A 15,959-nucleotide genomic window follows, 5' to 3' on the forward strand; every position below is an offset into this window, starting at 1 on the left:
TTTTGAGCTCCTTAGTACCTCGTTCTGAACGCTTAAACAGCATACATAGCCTGATTGCTGATTCTAACGTCAAGTCTTTTCCCCTTAATAGTTAAGCACGAACCTCGTCATTGTGTATGCCACAGACGATTCGGTCACATATTAGTTTGTCAGTTATCGAGCCGAAGTCGCATTTTTTAGCTAGTAGTCTTAACGTGGCCACGTAAGATTGAAATTCCTTCATCAGGTGTTTGCACTGTGATATTGAATGCATGTCTGTCCATTATCACATTTCGTTCTGGCAAGCAAATCTCATCAAATTTTTTTTTTAATGTGTCAGGATCCTCTTTGTCCTCGCCCTCATGAAAGTGAAACGACTCATATTTATCTAGGGCATCCGAACCGGCTAAATTGAGGAGAGTGTAAGCTTGCACCTTTTTTGATTTGTCCGACAGCCCTGCTTTACTGTATACGTCCCATTCCCTCTTGAATTTCAGCCAGCTGTTAGCGATGTCGTCATCAAATACGAGCGGTTCTATGCGCCACAGATTTTGTGCCATGATTTGTCAGCAGTCCCACTTCTGACACCATGTAGACATGCACAAAACAGAGGAGTCATGTGATAACTTTGTAATGAACTGATTTTTATCCGTCTCTCCACAGAACCAAACACCCGCTCCTTCCTCCTAGGTCTCCACCCCCTTTACCATGTCCATTTACAAACATCCGGCTCCCGTACATATATGAATAGGTGCGACACACACATATTCTACATAACTGTTATAAAAATACAGATTTTTGAGCATTAGTGGAACTGAAAGTGTGAGAATAAACACGAAACACATGTGATCGTTGTCATGCGGTGGATCCGGCCAATCGTGGAACAGTTGTGTCGTCATCAGAGCTCGTGCAGCTGCTCTTGAGAAACTGCGCTGGCTGACTCAGGCGGACTATCGCTCTCGCGGTACTTTGAAGCCAGTCACATGGTGTCGCCTCTGTCTTAAGTCAGACAAAATTTCTTTCCGGCATGCACTGTTTCAAGTCAGCCGCCAATCGGTCTGTGCAGCGCTGCACTAAGTCAAACAAGCCAAACATCATTGAAGTTCAGGCACGTGCACACATAGACATCAAAGGGGGCTCGAGCACCTGCCCTTTTTCTTCCTCGAGAGAAAGTGCCCTTTTTTCTGGGTGCTTTTTTTTTTTTTTTTAATAAATGAGCTCTTTCATTCTATATTAATATTAACATAAACATAAATAGAAAAAAATAAATAAATGCATTTTACGCCACACGCCATTTATTCCCGCATGCGTGCCCTGCCCTTTTTTTACAGTCTATGGCCCTGCCCCACCTCATGTTTGCTGCTGGCTGACACCCGGGAAAAGATAACAGCTGTCTGGCAATGAGAAGCGGAAAAAGTAAAAAAAAAAAGCCCAAAAGATGAATCCCGTGCATCACTTTCAGGTAGCCTATGTATGTTCACAAACATATGAAAATTTTGGCTATTGAAGGGTGAGATTATTTATACATGATCAACGCCAAGTTATTAATTTGTCCACCAGCAACGCATCTGCCTGATTTGATACTAATGCAGTTTATGTCATTATAATTTCAATTATTTTAATGTGCTATGCCGTGCGTTTTGAACCATGGTAAAGATATCCGTAGGGCTGTCAAGTGTAAATACCGGAAGTGGAGCATTCCACAGACGTGAATGCATGAACCGCATTGTTAGACAGTTTTCTAAGGATGCACGATTTATTAAAAACCATTAAAAAATCATAATACAGCATAGCATAGTGCTATCTTTTTTAAACCTACGCTTACACAGAAGAATACATCAATAAAAATGTAAGCCCTTGCTCTGCGTTTGCATGTTTTGATGTCCACATATTCTTGTTCAAGAAATTACAGTGGCTGTAGCATTTCTGTCACAAAGAAGTGGCTGATTATTATTATTATTATTATTTAAATTAATATTATATTTTTAATTAAATGCTGTTTGGCCAAAAACAAGGATTTGATCATGCTGCGTAACAACAACAATCACCAGGCTTTTGGCGCCCTCTGCAGGCATTTGTAATAATACATAACATTTCAGGGGAATAGACTCTTAATGTGTTTTAAATATGAAGTAGCTTGTTTTGGTTAATTTAGAAAAAATCTACAGATGCAGAGAGACGAGTGTAGTATGCTTAAAACAAACACCATCTAAATGTGTATTTTGGAAGTTTTCTTTCCATTAGAGTAAAAAGACATGGAAGCAAAAATAGACCAAAATCTCAATTGTTCACTACATACTTGAAAATAGTAGCGTAGAAAACATGCACATTGTGGCATAGTTTCCTTTGCGGTTGCCTGCTCTTGTGATAAACCTAGTGAATACGAAAAAAGACCATGGTCTCTGTGTGAACTGATTATTTTGTAGAAATCTGTTGAGTATAAAACAGTTGCGAGAGTATGAGGGAATTAAAATAAAGGAAATCAGAGTTGTTAATATATTTAACGTTTCTTTTTTTTTCTTTTTTTTAAATAAATAATTTTGAGAAGTGCCCTTTTTCCCCACTTGAGCCCCTGCCCCCCAAAATGTCTGTGCACGTCTCTGTTGAAGTTCACATGGTTGGAAAGTTCAAGAAACTTATCAACATAGTCCTCAATAGTCCTTTGACCTTGACGTAGATGAAGAAGACAAACTGAAATAAATGTAAAATGATTTACGGTCGTGTACATGACAAAATAACATGGCAAACATGAGAGCTTAAATACATAGACAAGGGGAACAATGAAATGACTATGACACCCAATGAACAGCCAGAACTCATAAACATATGACATGACAATGAACCAATGAGAAAATAGAACTGAAGTACACATGACTAGATTAGCCAATGAGAACATTATTTGTTTCTGTCCTTTTTATTTATTCATTTATTTACACCAATTTAAAGGGATAGTTCACCAAAATATGAAAATTCTGTCATCATTTACTCCCCCTCAAGTTGTTCCAAACCTGTATGAATTTCTTTGTTCTGTTGAACACAAAGGAAGATATTTTGAAGAATGTGGGAAACTGAACAGTTCTGGGGCACCATTGACTTCCATAGTATTTATTTTTCCTACTATGGAAGTCGATGGTGCCCCAAAGCGGCCTGGTTACAAACTTTCTTCAAAATATCTTCCTTTTTGTTCAACAGAACAAAGAAATTCATACAGGTTTGGAACAACTTGAGGGTGAGTAAATGATGACAGAATTTTCATTTTTGGGTGAACTATCCCTTTAAGGCCCCTAATCCCAGAAAAACATTAACAGGGAACTTATGGGCCGGATGGGCTGGATTTGTCCAGGGCCGAATTTTAGCCCCAGTTCAGCCCTTGATGTCAGAAGGCCAGAGATTGGAAGTCCTGTTGAAAACAAAGAAACTTACAGGAATTCAGCCAGGCTTATTTGTAGTTATTCAAATATTTTCATTGCCGTGTAAAGGCAGACACACGCAGTCACACTTACACACAAGTTCAACCATTAACTACCTTAACTTCAGGACTCATTGTTGAGCTGTAATCTGTGCTGTTGAAAGAAAGATGAATGAATAAACACTTTCGCATCTATCCTTCTGCTCTCCGCATCTGCACAGGTGGGTCAAAACTCAAAGCCTTATTTAAATCAAGTAAATCAGAGAGTAGGGATTCTGATAAAAGCTGTTCAGCCTTATTATAAGATGGTTATTAAAAGTAAAAGTCACTTTAATGAATGAATTTAATCTGACTGGAGTTTTTAGTTAATGGAATAATTAATGCTTGTTATATTTTTCATGTGGTTGTTGCTATTTATTACTATCTTGGTTTGATCAGATCAGGTGAACTGCAATTTGTGAAAAATGTTACAAATTTAACTGTAACTGATTTTTGAAATTTTAAAGTTTAATCAATATAGCTTGATATTTAACCATGCCTGGGGCACAGTTATTAGTGTAATTCAGATACTATGATAAAAATAAATATAATATAAACACTTTTTACTAAGTAATTAAACTTATAATAATTACTAAAATACTTTTCTTGTTCAGGGGCTCAAGAGATGAGTAAAAGATGCTGTGCTTTGCCACCAAAAGAGCTCGATACATCACCTTAAGTGTGAGTGTGATCATCTGTCTATTTATTTTCTCTCGACCTTCTGTACAAAGACATATCTTTGGAGCATGTGCATGTGGTCAGTGTGTGATAGACCTTGCTCGTGACACCTGGTTCCAACAGCGATATGACCCCTACACTCAACCCTTACTGACTAAGAAAAACAGCATACTCAGCGCTGCCCTCTATTGGTGGTGGCAAGTAAGTGCCTCCCCCAATTTAGCCACAATGTAGTATTCTCTATGCAATATCATTATTGACATTAATTATAACTGCTAAAGTACCTTGAAGAAGAAAATTTAGTTGATTGTAACACTGGAATCCATTGGATTAAACTGGTTATTTATCAGAAAAGACAGCTCTGATAATCATGTATGTTTTTCTATAATATTTGAACAGAAGCTACAATATAAGAGTAAAGTGAACTACAAAGCAGTAGCTGAGATGTTATTTGGCATCTTCCCAAATGAAGAAGATTACTCTGATGCTGGTCCAGGCCGCTGCAGAACCTGTGCTGTAGTGGGGAATTCTGGGAACCTCAAAGGATCCCATTATGGTGCTCTCATTGATGCCCATGATCTTGTCATTAGGTGAGTGAGAAAGTGTTAACTGCATGGAGTCTCCATAAACTTGAATAATTATACAATATGTATTTTTATCGGTCTTCTCTCTACATGTTGGTCATTCTATAAATATATTTCTTAAAAATAAATGGATGCATGTTAAATTCATCTTAGCCAAAGACAAATTAGTTTGGTTATTAGCATTGCAAGAGGTGATGCATAGTAAGTCAAGTACTAAAAACAAAATCATTACAATGATAACTTGGTCTGGGTGTTGTTGTTGTATGCACTATGTATGAAGCAATTAAGTTTTACTGTGGAGCATGTGTCTCTTGGCAGTTCTAACTTTGCATAGAGCTATTTAAATGTAGTATTTGCATGTAATACTACATTTAAATAGATGTCATGGGGTGTATGCTTCTAACATGCATGTTTCCAAATCACTGAAATATTACAATGTTTTGTTCAATGAAATGCCCCTGGAAACAGAAACGGAGCATGGTTTGGTCTTGTTAATGCAGACAAACTGCTGCCAATATCCAAGACTGGAATCCAGCCTCTGGAGGATTGTGCCTGTGATACTAATAGCAGATAGGCTTGAGAGATGTTATGACAATGTAATAGACTGCACTAAGTTCAAGAAGGACCAGCATGTTGAGGGCACCTGAATCACATGATAGAGGTTATTTACTACCATCAAAAGACTGTAAAGTGGGCGAAACTGTCAGGTGGCAGAACTGGACTTATTAATCAAATCAGCTACAGAAAATTAATTTGTTAGTGTGAAGACAGTCAGGAGTGGACTGAAATTCCACGATTAAATTCTAGGACTTTAACGGGCAGTTTCCCAGACAGAGATTAAGCCTAGCCTTAAACTTAAATGGCCTTCTAAATCAGATTAACAAAATCTGCTGTCTCTGTCATGGTTCTAAATAGTCCTAGACTTAGTTTAGTCCAGAGTTTAATAAGCTGACTTCCTGGAGGAAGACTAGAGCTACTCCAGAGCTAAATTTATGCTTAAATTAAGCCTACCAGGAGGCTTAAGATTATATATATATATATATGTTTATGAATATGAATTTGTCCGTTCAAGCGCAAGAAGATAAGCTTTAAAGAGAGCTCAATTCAGTATTCGCGCGCTGTCTGAGATGCGGCTTTCTGGACACGCGCTTCAGATGTGTGTGCACAGATAACAAATTGAATTGAGTTCCCTTTTGCATCTTCTTGTGCTTGAATATTTAAATTTTCAAGGTTCAAACTTTTGTGATGATGCAGCACTGCCCCATCAACTGTCCTGAGCATCGTTCATGTTTATTTTACACAAATAATGTTTTTCTTTTTTTTTTTTTTATTGTGCATTCCAAGTAATATCAATCAAACTGCAGTCCAAAAAATACAGCTAAGTTACAAAATTAAAGTTCATTGTATGTTTTTATTATATATTAAACGTTTGTTTTTTAGCAAATGCAGATAACTCCACATTTCATGTTTCAGAGTTAAACCAAACAAAGTAATTGCTTTGTAATTGCATTTAAAACACACTCAAACACACATGTGCACACAAACGCACACCCACACTAACAGATCGGCACACATATACATACCCACACACACACGCATGCGCGCTCACACACAAACACAAAAGGACAACCAAGGCTTCAGCATGTAAAACGTGTATTGTGTACAAGGAGTCGAAATTATAAATCCTCGATCACTTTTAGTCAGCTTTGACGAAACTCCCCTCAGCTAGTGTGTCTTTTTGAAGTGACTAGCAGCCTTGTCACCTGACCTGAATACTGCCCACTTATTTGGTAAAACAGACTTATCTGTTTCTGTACACAAACAACAAGGGCGCTTGTTGGTTTCTGCTGTAAAACGTGAACTCGCACTGTCTTGACAGTGGCCAATACTGGCTTTTCTGACAAAATGTATTTAGGGTTCAGATCGTGCTATATGTGGAGAATAATGCACAGCAGTCAGTTCATTTTTTTTAAAAAGTGGCGTTTATCTGTTTTTGCAAATGAACTCTTCATATATATATATATATATATATATATATATATATATATAGTGTGTGTGTGTGTGTGTGTCGTCTTCTTTGAAACACAACATTAATCTGAAGTTAAACCTGCCTCCTGGTAGGTTTAATTTAAGCCTCAATTTAGTCTAGGGCTGTGTCTGAAATCACCCCCTACACCCTTAAATAGGGCACTATTTGAGTTATTAAGTGCACTCGTTCAATCCCATAATGCACCACAATAACGAGTGTACAACTGATGTACACTCAATGGCTAGAAAATACTGATAGGTTTTGAGACCTGATGGTTACACACCAAAGAGGAAATGTGGGAATTAGGGTGACCACCATCAAACAAACCAAATGTGGGACGATTAATAAGTTTGTGTGGGACAACGTGGGACATGTGGGGCGGAGCCAGACATTGTAAACATTCAGGGCTTAGCCCAAATCTATTTTGTCCTATGACATTTTAATTTGGCATTAACAGCTTTCCTGACATGAAAGGAACTTTGTTGTATGTTGGAGTAAAGTTCATGAAGTGATCAGTGTTTCCCACAGGATTTTGTAAAACTATGCTGAGTGTACCTCTGTTCTTGTAGGGGGGTCCGGGGGCATGCTCCCCTGGAAGAAAATTTTGTACATTGTAAGTTTAAATGCATCAGTCTGGTGCACTTTGAGAGCTCAAAATTAAGAGCGTCAACCCATGTACAGTGTGCAAATTGAACAAAGAAACAGCATTGACTTGTATCCGGACATTAAAGAGGACTCAAACATCTTTTTAGATGTGATATAGAGTCTCAGTCTACATTACATTGATACTGGTGTTTTAGGATGCCAAACAATTATATACTGTAATAATACAATAATATAATAATGATTTATATAATTATTCCTATGATAGTAATATCCATATATTGTAACAAATGCACTGTAAAATAAATGGAAATTTATAAAAAGTATAAAAGTATATTTTACTTTACACTACAGTATAGGGAAATTACAATACTTTTGCCCTAATTTCTTCACTTGCAAGAGAGAAACCCTTGAGCTTTTATTTTGGAGAAAACTAACACCAGATCACCAGCTGATCACGTGAGCAAAGTGCGCACTTCTCTTTAAACCACAAAGCACTAACACACTGTCTTTATACTTAATTAAATCACTGTCTTTTGCTGTTTTATAAAGGCACAAAATCATATCACGGTTTCGATTTTAGTTTGTTAGAGACCTTTTATGTTTGGCTATGTTTTAAATGTTCGGTTCATTATGAAACAGTGGCGGCATGGGAAACACTGAATGAATGTTTGGCTGACAAATGTGCTAAAGTTGAGTAATATTATATCGTAACAAAAGGATGAAGGACAGGAGGCGTGTCTGTGTACAACTCCGGTGTGCGTGAACTTTTTTTACAGTCTATGGCGTGAACGCACTGTCGGAGAGAAGAGAGAGAAAGCACTGCCGGTTTTGGTATGGACAGCTGGCCTACTGCAGTATTAAACTGTTTAACATATTTTGACAGCACTGTAAGGAAACGTCAAACCTGAAAGATTCGGGGCTTTTGGAAAAACATTCGGGGCTCCAGCCCCCTTAGCCCACCCCTAGCGCCGCCACATTATTTGTTTTCTGACAGTGAACACATGGAACGAATCACCGCTCCACATTTTGATTGACCATCGTCACAACCTACTAGTGACCGTGTTTACCCCTTTTTTTTCAACCGTTGGATAGAATTTAAAAAATGGCTGTTGTATTTCTGTAAGGCGGGATGTTACTTCTGACAAAGCGCTGTTAAATATAGGTGAAAAACTAATAAATAAAATGCTTAATAAAAGAATAAATAAAATGCTTTCTTAAAAAGGCAAAAGAATGCATGCACGTTTTCTTAATATGATAATTAAAAAACCAACAGACTGATGAAAATGCAGGACATTTTCTCAATATGCAACATGCGGGACAAGGGGTGGAAATGCTGTGCGGTACAACGCAAAGCGGGACGGGTGGTCACTCTAGTGGGAATGGATCAGAGACTAAAAGAATGGAGGAAACAGAGGAGGACAAGATGAAGGTAGAATGGACACAAGTAGATGGAAGAATAGGAAAGAAAGTAACTAAAAAGATGGTGCCTTGTTGATAGAGTGCAAGAATGAAGAAAAGAAAAAAAACAAAGAAATAAAACTAAAGATAATGGGAAAACAGATGGTAATGAATTATAAGACTGTAGGACAGAGGTTGTGGGTGTATGGTGTGATAAATGTAGTGTCATTAGGAGTTAAAATGGAAGAATTAAAAAAGAATCTAGAGGGAGAAAAAGGGTCATGGATGCAATATGTTTACAAATGAACAGAGAAGCGAGAAGAGTAGACAGCTTGTCAGTGCATCTGGAAAGGGAAAGATAGGAAGGAAATTGGAAGGGAAAGATATGCCAGATTGAGTTAAGATGGGTTTTTTTCAGCTACCCAATCAGGAAGTATGTAGCTCCTCCTCTCAGGTGTTACAATTGCCAGAAGTATGGTCAAACTGCATCAGTATTTAAAAAGTCAAAATCAAGCAGTTTCAAATGAAAAGCCAGACCCAGTCTCCCTACAGGTGCACAACTGGGCCGTCAGTGACAGTGGACACAAGTGGACGCAAAATGGCGCCAGTGAGTCACGGTTTGTTATACAGCAGTTTGTTATACAGCTTTGTTATTATTGACGACAGTCATTATCAGAAAATATCAAACTCTATGACAAGAGTCCGATCTACCACGACAGATAGGGAAATATATATGATGCAGATATTATAAAATCATTCAAATACAACAAAAAATTCTTTATTTATTATATCAATAGTTAAGGGTAAAAGACTTGAGTCATTTTTAAAATATTCTTAAAAGAGTCTTTTGTGCTGAATCGAGTCAAGTCTGAAGTCATTTCAGGTCGAGTCCGAGTCAAGTCTGAAGTCTGTTAAAATGCGACTCGAGTGCGACTTGAGTCCGAGTCACTAACTCGAGTGCCCATCTCTGGTGCTAACCACCTGACCCTGAGAAAGCTACAGGGCGGAGGCCTACCACAAAGATGATACCTGATACCTAGGAGACAAACTACTCTATCCTGAGGTGGCTATCAAGGCGGCCTGAAGAGGGCCAGCCTGCATCCGAGCAACGGCCTCAAAACCACTCTCAAGTGGGAGGAGGCCAGCTCGCTCACTAATAAAGAGAAATTAAAAAAGAGCGGTTGTCTCGCCAGAGAACATACAATAAGCAAAACCAGAGCACTCACCTTAGAAGACCCATTTTAATAGTACTTCTCTCTCTCTAAAAACGTTCTAGCCAACCTACAAGGAACTTCAGGCCCTAATTACACTTTTTTTCCAATTTTAGATGAAAGCCCATGCTAATCCTACACAGGGAACTGTGGTCTATAAAGAAATACATTAGTATTTTAATAGCTTAAAAGACCTGAGAACAGTTCCACCTGCGGCCACAGGGGGGTGACCTCATTACCATGGAAAAACATGTGGTCCACCCTTACAAGTCTGAAAGGGTCTTCTCACTTTCAAAGCCAATGGCAGACCATCAGAATCATGATTATTCTCATCATCGGCCCAGCCACAGGTCTGATGTAAGAAGCTCCTGGGCAAAAGATTGGGAGAGGGTTTAGATCTTTTTAACCCTCAGAGAGAGGAGATCCATCAGTGACGCTGATCGTGTTTCTGATGGAAAACACACACCTCCCTTAGATCCTTCTTCTTTCTTGAGTCTCACCTCTTCTGCGACCTACTTCTCCATGGAGGGGGCGCACGAGTGGCAACACTCTTTTTATGGCCCTGTCTGCGGCCCTCGGGCCGGGACGGGCCAGCAGACTGCCTGGGTGAGGGCTCAGACATCAGCGGTATACAGGTCTTAAATGCAGCAGAGCGTGCCTTCACCTCTCTGAACTTTCCGACCACCGCCTCGACGATGGTCCCGAAAAGCTCATAGGGTGAAACCAGGGCATCGAGGAGAAAGGCTTTTTCTTTCTCCCTGATGTCAGTGAGGTTCAACCACAAATGGCGCTCCGTGGGCACCATTGCCGCCATCGATCGTCCGATCGTGGCAGTGGTCTGCTTGGTGGCCTGGAGCGCAAGATCCATGGTGCGGCGCAGCTCCACGACCGCTTCGGGGAGAGACCCTGCCCCTGGCCTAAGTCTCTCAGCAGGTCAGCCTGGTACGCCTGCAACACAGCCATTGTGTGCAGAGCAGCACCGGCTTGGCCCGCTGCTGCGTATGCCCTGCCATTTAGTTGTGATGTCACTTTAAGAGGTCTAGATGGCAGGGTTGGAACCTTCAGTGTCGATGTCCACCCCGATTCTCGTCAATCGGTGGCATCGACACGTACCCATACTCTGCCAATCCCTCGACATCAGCAAAATTAGCCCGCTGATTTCGATGGATTCACACTGAATACAGGTTTTTCTATGCCTTCTTGACCTCAGTATGCAGGTCAGGAAGGAATGGAAGGCTCACTAGAGTTGGAGGGTTATGGCCAGAGAGAAACCGATCGTCAAGCCGACAACGTGCAGTCTCTCTCCTAACGTGCTGCCATGGCAACTGTAATCTGCCGGCAGCGCATTCCATAACCTCCTGTAAGTCAGCATGCACAGGGCAGGGCGGCTGAAAGGATTCAGTAAACTCAATAAACTCACCCTCTCTATCCACCTCAACCATCTCCTGCTCGGCTGAAAGAGCACTGGCTGTTGGACCTGAGGATGCAGATGAACGCGCATCCTCTCCCAGCAGCTCTGCCTCATGAGCAGCTGAATTGCTCGAGAGGTCCACACCCCTCTCTAACTGTTCAGCAAGCTCCATCTGGGAACCCCATGATCTGAGTCTCCGCTCTGCCTTAGCACGATCGGGGCCAGAATCACTGGGTCCAGATGCAGAACTCTCTCCCCTCGAGAAGAGAGCCAGACGAGAACAGAGCGTTCTCAACGGAAAATTCGCACAGGCAACTCCCTCGAGAACTTCCCGTGCGTGCTCTTCCCCCAGACAGAGAACGCACAGCTTGTATGTGTCATCTGGTGTCAGTTAACTAGGACACTGATCCACACACTTAACAAACCTCTCCTAGTCAGTCTGGTTTTCTCTGTGCATTTCATTTTGCCAGTGAAAGTGCTTCAAACATAAAAGTCCCTGAAGACGATAAGAGGATGACATCTAGGTGCCCCTTATATACTGATGGGTCGCACCGTTATGATGTCATGGGCTGTCGCCGGTCAATATGATATTGCCGAGATTTGATAAGTGTTTCAGACACCCATTCATGCGGAGGCGTTCCCCTAGCGCTTTTGACGCAGCGCGAGTTCCCTTTCGAAACGGAACAGACTTTCTCTGCCCCTCTTACATGCGTACCTGTTCCCCACACATGCTCCCCCTAGTGGGCATTTACCAATCAACAGTATTAAGTGAACACAACATCTCCCCCAGACTTAATTGATTACATCTGTACTACAGCTTCACTGAACATTACCAAAGATACAAAACGGTATACTCTGTTAATTAAAAGGTTTTCTGATTTTTAGTTGACCATTACTTTCTTCTTGCTTACTGTGAGAATTGAAGTTACATAGTCTTTCAACCACATTGGCATCCTTCTACAACAATATCTCTCTGCTTGGATGTTGACACTTTCCAGTGGTGGAGTCGAAGCTGATTGTTCAGCCAGAGTGAAATCTGTATGCAGTAGTGCCAAATGAGACACGTTCCAAGTTTGTCCATCACTCAGCTTGTAACAGTGTGTTCCTTTTCTCATTATAATCTGCATAGGGTCACTGAATTTTGATTCCCCTTTCCTAACATGCACAGGTTTTCTCACCCTTACAAGGTCACCTTCCTTGAGCTTTGGAATCATTGCTTTATTCATTTGACCTTATTCCAACAGCTCCATTTCCTTCTGGATGGTATGTGGAGGTGCGAATGTGCTTGACATCTCTTTCCTGCAGAAAGTGTTTAAACCCTGATGACGGGAACTGAGGTCCATTGTCTGTGACAGTCTCCAGTGGATTCCCCCTGTGGCTGAACACTGATCTCAGAAAACTGGTAACAGTAGACACAGTCATGTGAGGTAAAAATGCAACCTCTGGCCATTTTGAGTGGTAGTCAATTAATGTAATGGCATATCTGCAGCTAACTCAAAAGACCTACCACATCAATGCCCAGTTTCTGCCACAGACTGCTGGATACTGATTCGGGGTCAGTGGTGCATGTGTGGTTTTAGCTGTCTTATCGTTTAGTTGGCAGGTGACATAGGTTGCAATTGTGGACTGTACATGAATCCATCTTAGGCCACCAATATAAGACTCTAAGTCATTGTTTGGTCCTCACAATTCCTTGATGGCTTTTATGTACTAGTGACCAAACGTGAACGCAAGCTAAGTGGCACAATCAGTCTGTGAGTTCCTCTCAGCACATAAGAGTCATGGATAGATAGTTCATCTCTTACTGGGAAGTAAGGAAGCACATCAGCAGGCAATGTTTTAGATGTTGCAGGCCAGCCATTCTCAAATTAATTGATGAAGTTTGGCGAGCTCAGGGCAGGAGGAGTTTTCAGCAGCAAACTCAGCAACAGGAACAGCTGACATCAGGGTGGTGATGGCAGCTACAGTTTCTGGTTCTGAATCAAAGTCAAAGTTAATTTAATTTGGCAGACATGATAGACAATCTGCTACCAGGTTGTCAGCTGACTGTGAGGACAGCATAGTCGCGGGACAAAACACTGCTCTTCCGTTTCGATTAGAACTTCAAACAGGTTCTCCCGACTCAATGACGCATCCACTGAGAATCCTGTTGAAAGTGCCCTAGTTATTGCTGATTCTATTACACAGAATGTGAAAATAGAGACACCAGTCACCATAGTCACATGTTTGCCGGGAGCCAGAGCGCCTGACATCAAAGCAAATTTCTTAATCGTAAGTTCTCTGAGATTATTATTCACATCTGCACTGTACCAAATTAGCTCAAAGTGGAAATATTAATAATTATTCATAACTTATGATTATTAATTATGATTAATTATGAATATTTGAATCAGTTAATCAGATTAACTTGATGTAACTACATTAAAATTACAATCAATCAATCAATCAGTTCATCCTGTGAACACTCAGTATTGATTATTAATTAATTCTAACAGAAGGGTATTTTTCATGGCCATAGAAAAATAATTCTTGCTTAGCATTTACAGCACTTAGAGCTGGTAGCAAGATCTAAATCATTTAAGAGGCAATTTATTGCAGACAGTCAGAACCAAATATGTATTGTGCACAAGTTTTATTAACTAAATCACAAACAACTAAACTAACAAACACATACATACACACAAGTCACACATACATGGGTAAAATGAGAAATGATAGAGTGAAACCAAAGTGGGAACAGGAAATGGAGCTATGGAGAAGTCAATTAAACAAGCTGGAAGGACCATCTGTTTTCTCAGTAATAAAGCACCTTTGCTAACAAAGGTGGTTCACAAATTAATACTAAATCGCTGTTTAGTGTTCAAATGTACGATACTTGGCAAAATAAAGGCAATAATGCCTTTAGCTGTTGAGGAGCATCGGATCTGCAGGCTGAGGAGAAATCCTTGATGGTTCGGTCCAAAGTTGTAATCAATATCTTCTGCACTGGGTGAAAAAAAATATGTCACAACTTAAGCTGGTAATTTGACTCTTGTAGTAGGAAAGAGTTCTTTTTCTTCGGGTTAAGTACATGGTGGGGGCAGGTCGAGGCCTACAGATGCAGTTTCGGTCGGATCAGCAAGAGAGCGGGAGGAGAACTGTGCACTGGCATTTAACCTCTGGTGCTGGCCATTCCTCCTCTGGGTCAGTGGACCAATCATACATGAGCTCCCGACAGGAAAGTTTACGATACTTTGTCTTGAGCAGATTGTGTGCATGTAACTGGATTGGTTACAGATGGAGAAGAAACTATTAAAGATTCTTGTAATACTGATATATTGCACAGGTATCGACATATCATATACACAAGCATTTGAATTAGGTCTGCATAGTTCGGGGCCATAAAACCATGGCAACTAGTTTTATTACCTTGGGGGGTCAGGCAGACACCCTGGTTTGCATTCGGTGAGGAGTTTTAAGAATATGTGTTAAATATAACAAATATTTGTGTTACAGCACTAATGATGTTCGACTTCGCCAGTCAGAGATCACTAAAATTAACATTAAAGAGGTGTGTGAACTCACAAGTACGATGTCAGACACTAATTTGCTCTGGCCCCCTTCCTGTTCATTGGAGTGATGAGATACTAAGCAGACTATCAACACTCAATGGTTGGCTGTCTAAGTGGTGTCTGCAGAATAATATTGGGTTCATAGACAATTGGAAAAGATTTTGGGGCAGACCTGACCTGTTGAAAAAAGAGATGGTATTCATCCCAGCTGGGGTGGTGCTGCTCTTCTCTCTAGTAGTATGGCACATAGTCTTAGAAATGAACCTTGACTAACTGGGGCCCAGGTCAGGAAACAGACAGACTGGCTAAACCGACTGTCTGCTAGCTGTCTCATGTCACAAAAGTCAGATAAATCCCAACACATAGAGACTCTTTCACCTAGATTTCATCACATAGAGACTGTGTCTGTTCCCCAAATTAGTAAATACAAAAAACTCTCAACCCACTTAAGAGTAAAAATTTAATTGTTCAACAAATAAAAAACAGATATAATACAGATGAACAAATGATAAAGCTTGGTTTGCTTAATAATAGATCCCTTTCTACAAAATCACTCTTTGTAAATGATATGATTACAGATCATAACATAGATGTGCTGTGTTTGACAGAAACCTGGCTAAAACCAGACGATTACATTACTTTAAATGAGTCCACCCCTCAAGGTTACTGTTATTAACACGAGCCTCATCTGAAAGGCAAAGGGTTGCTGTAATTTATAGCAATATCTTCAGTATTACTCAGAGGTCTAGTATCAAATATAATTCTTTTGAAGTAATGGTGCTTTATGTAATGTTATCTAGTATACGTGATAAATTCCACTTGACATTTGTGCTGGCTAATGTATACAGGGCACCATACAGACTTTATCAAAGAATTTGCTGATTTTCTATCAAAGTTAGTACTGGCTGCAGATAAAGTCCTTATTGTTGGTGATATTAATATCCATGTAGATAATGAAAAAGATGCACTGGGATTGGCATTGTCGTAATCATACTTTAGATCTAATATTGTCACATTGAATCGATAGTCTCATGTATAATTCATTTAGCCAAGGCTGCAAGGCC

The 15,959-nt window shown here is 40.2% G+C and overlaps 1 protein-coding gene across 1 annotated transcript in view; it reads left to right on the plus strand.

Annotated features, from left to right (window-relative positions):
• The first annotated feature begins 4,063 nt into the window (after positions 1-4,063).
• Positions 4,064-15,959, plus strand: part of st3gal1l3 (ST3 beta-galactoside alpha-2,3-sialyltransferase 1, like 3) — a 110,327-nt gene continuing 98,431 nt past the window's right edge. Inside the window, exons 1-2 of the mRNA XM_051873257.1 lie at positions 4,064-4,306; positions 4,508-4,695. Of these exons, the coding sequence (XP_051729217.1) occupies positions 4,064-4,306; positions 4,508-4,695 (431 nt within the window). The remainder of the gene's footprint in view (positions 4,307-4,507; positions 4,696-15,959) is intronic.

Source organism: Ctenopharyngodon idella, chromosome 19 (assembly GCF_019924925.1).
Source record: "Ctenopharyngodon idella isolate HZGC_01 chromosome 19, HZGC01, whole genome shotgun sequence".
Classification (NCBI taxonomy): Eukaryota; Metazoa; Chordata; class Actinopteri; order Cypriniformes; family Xenocyprididae; genus Ctenopharyngodon; species Ctenopharyngodon idella.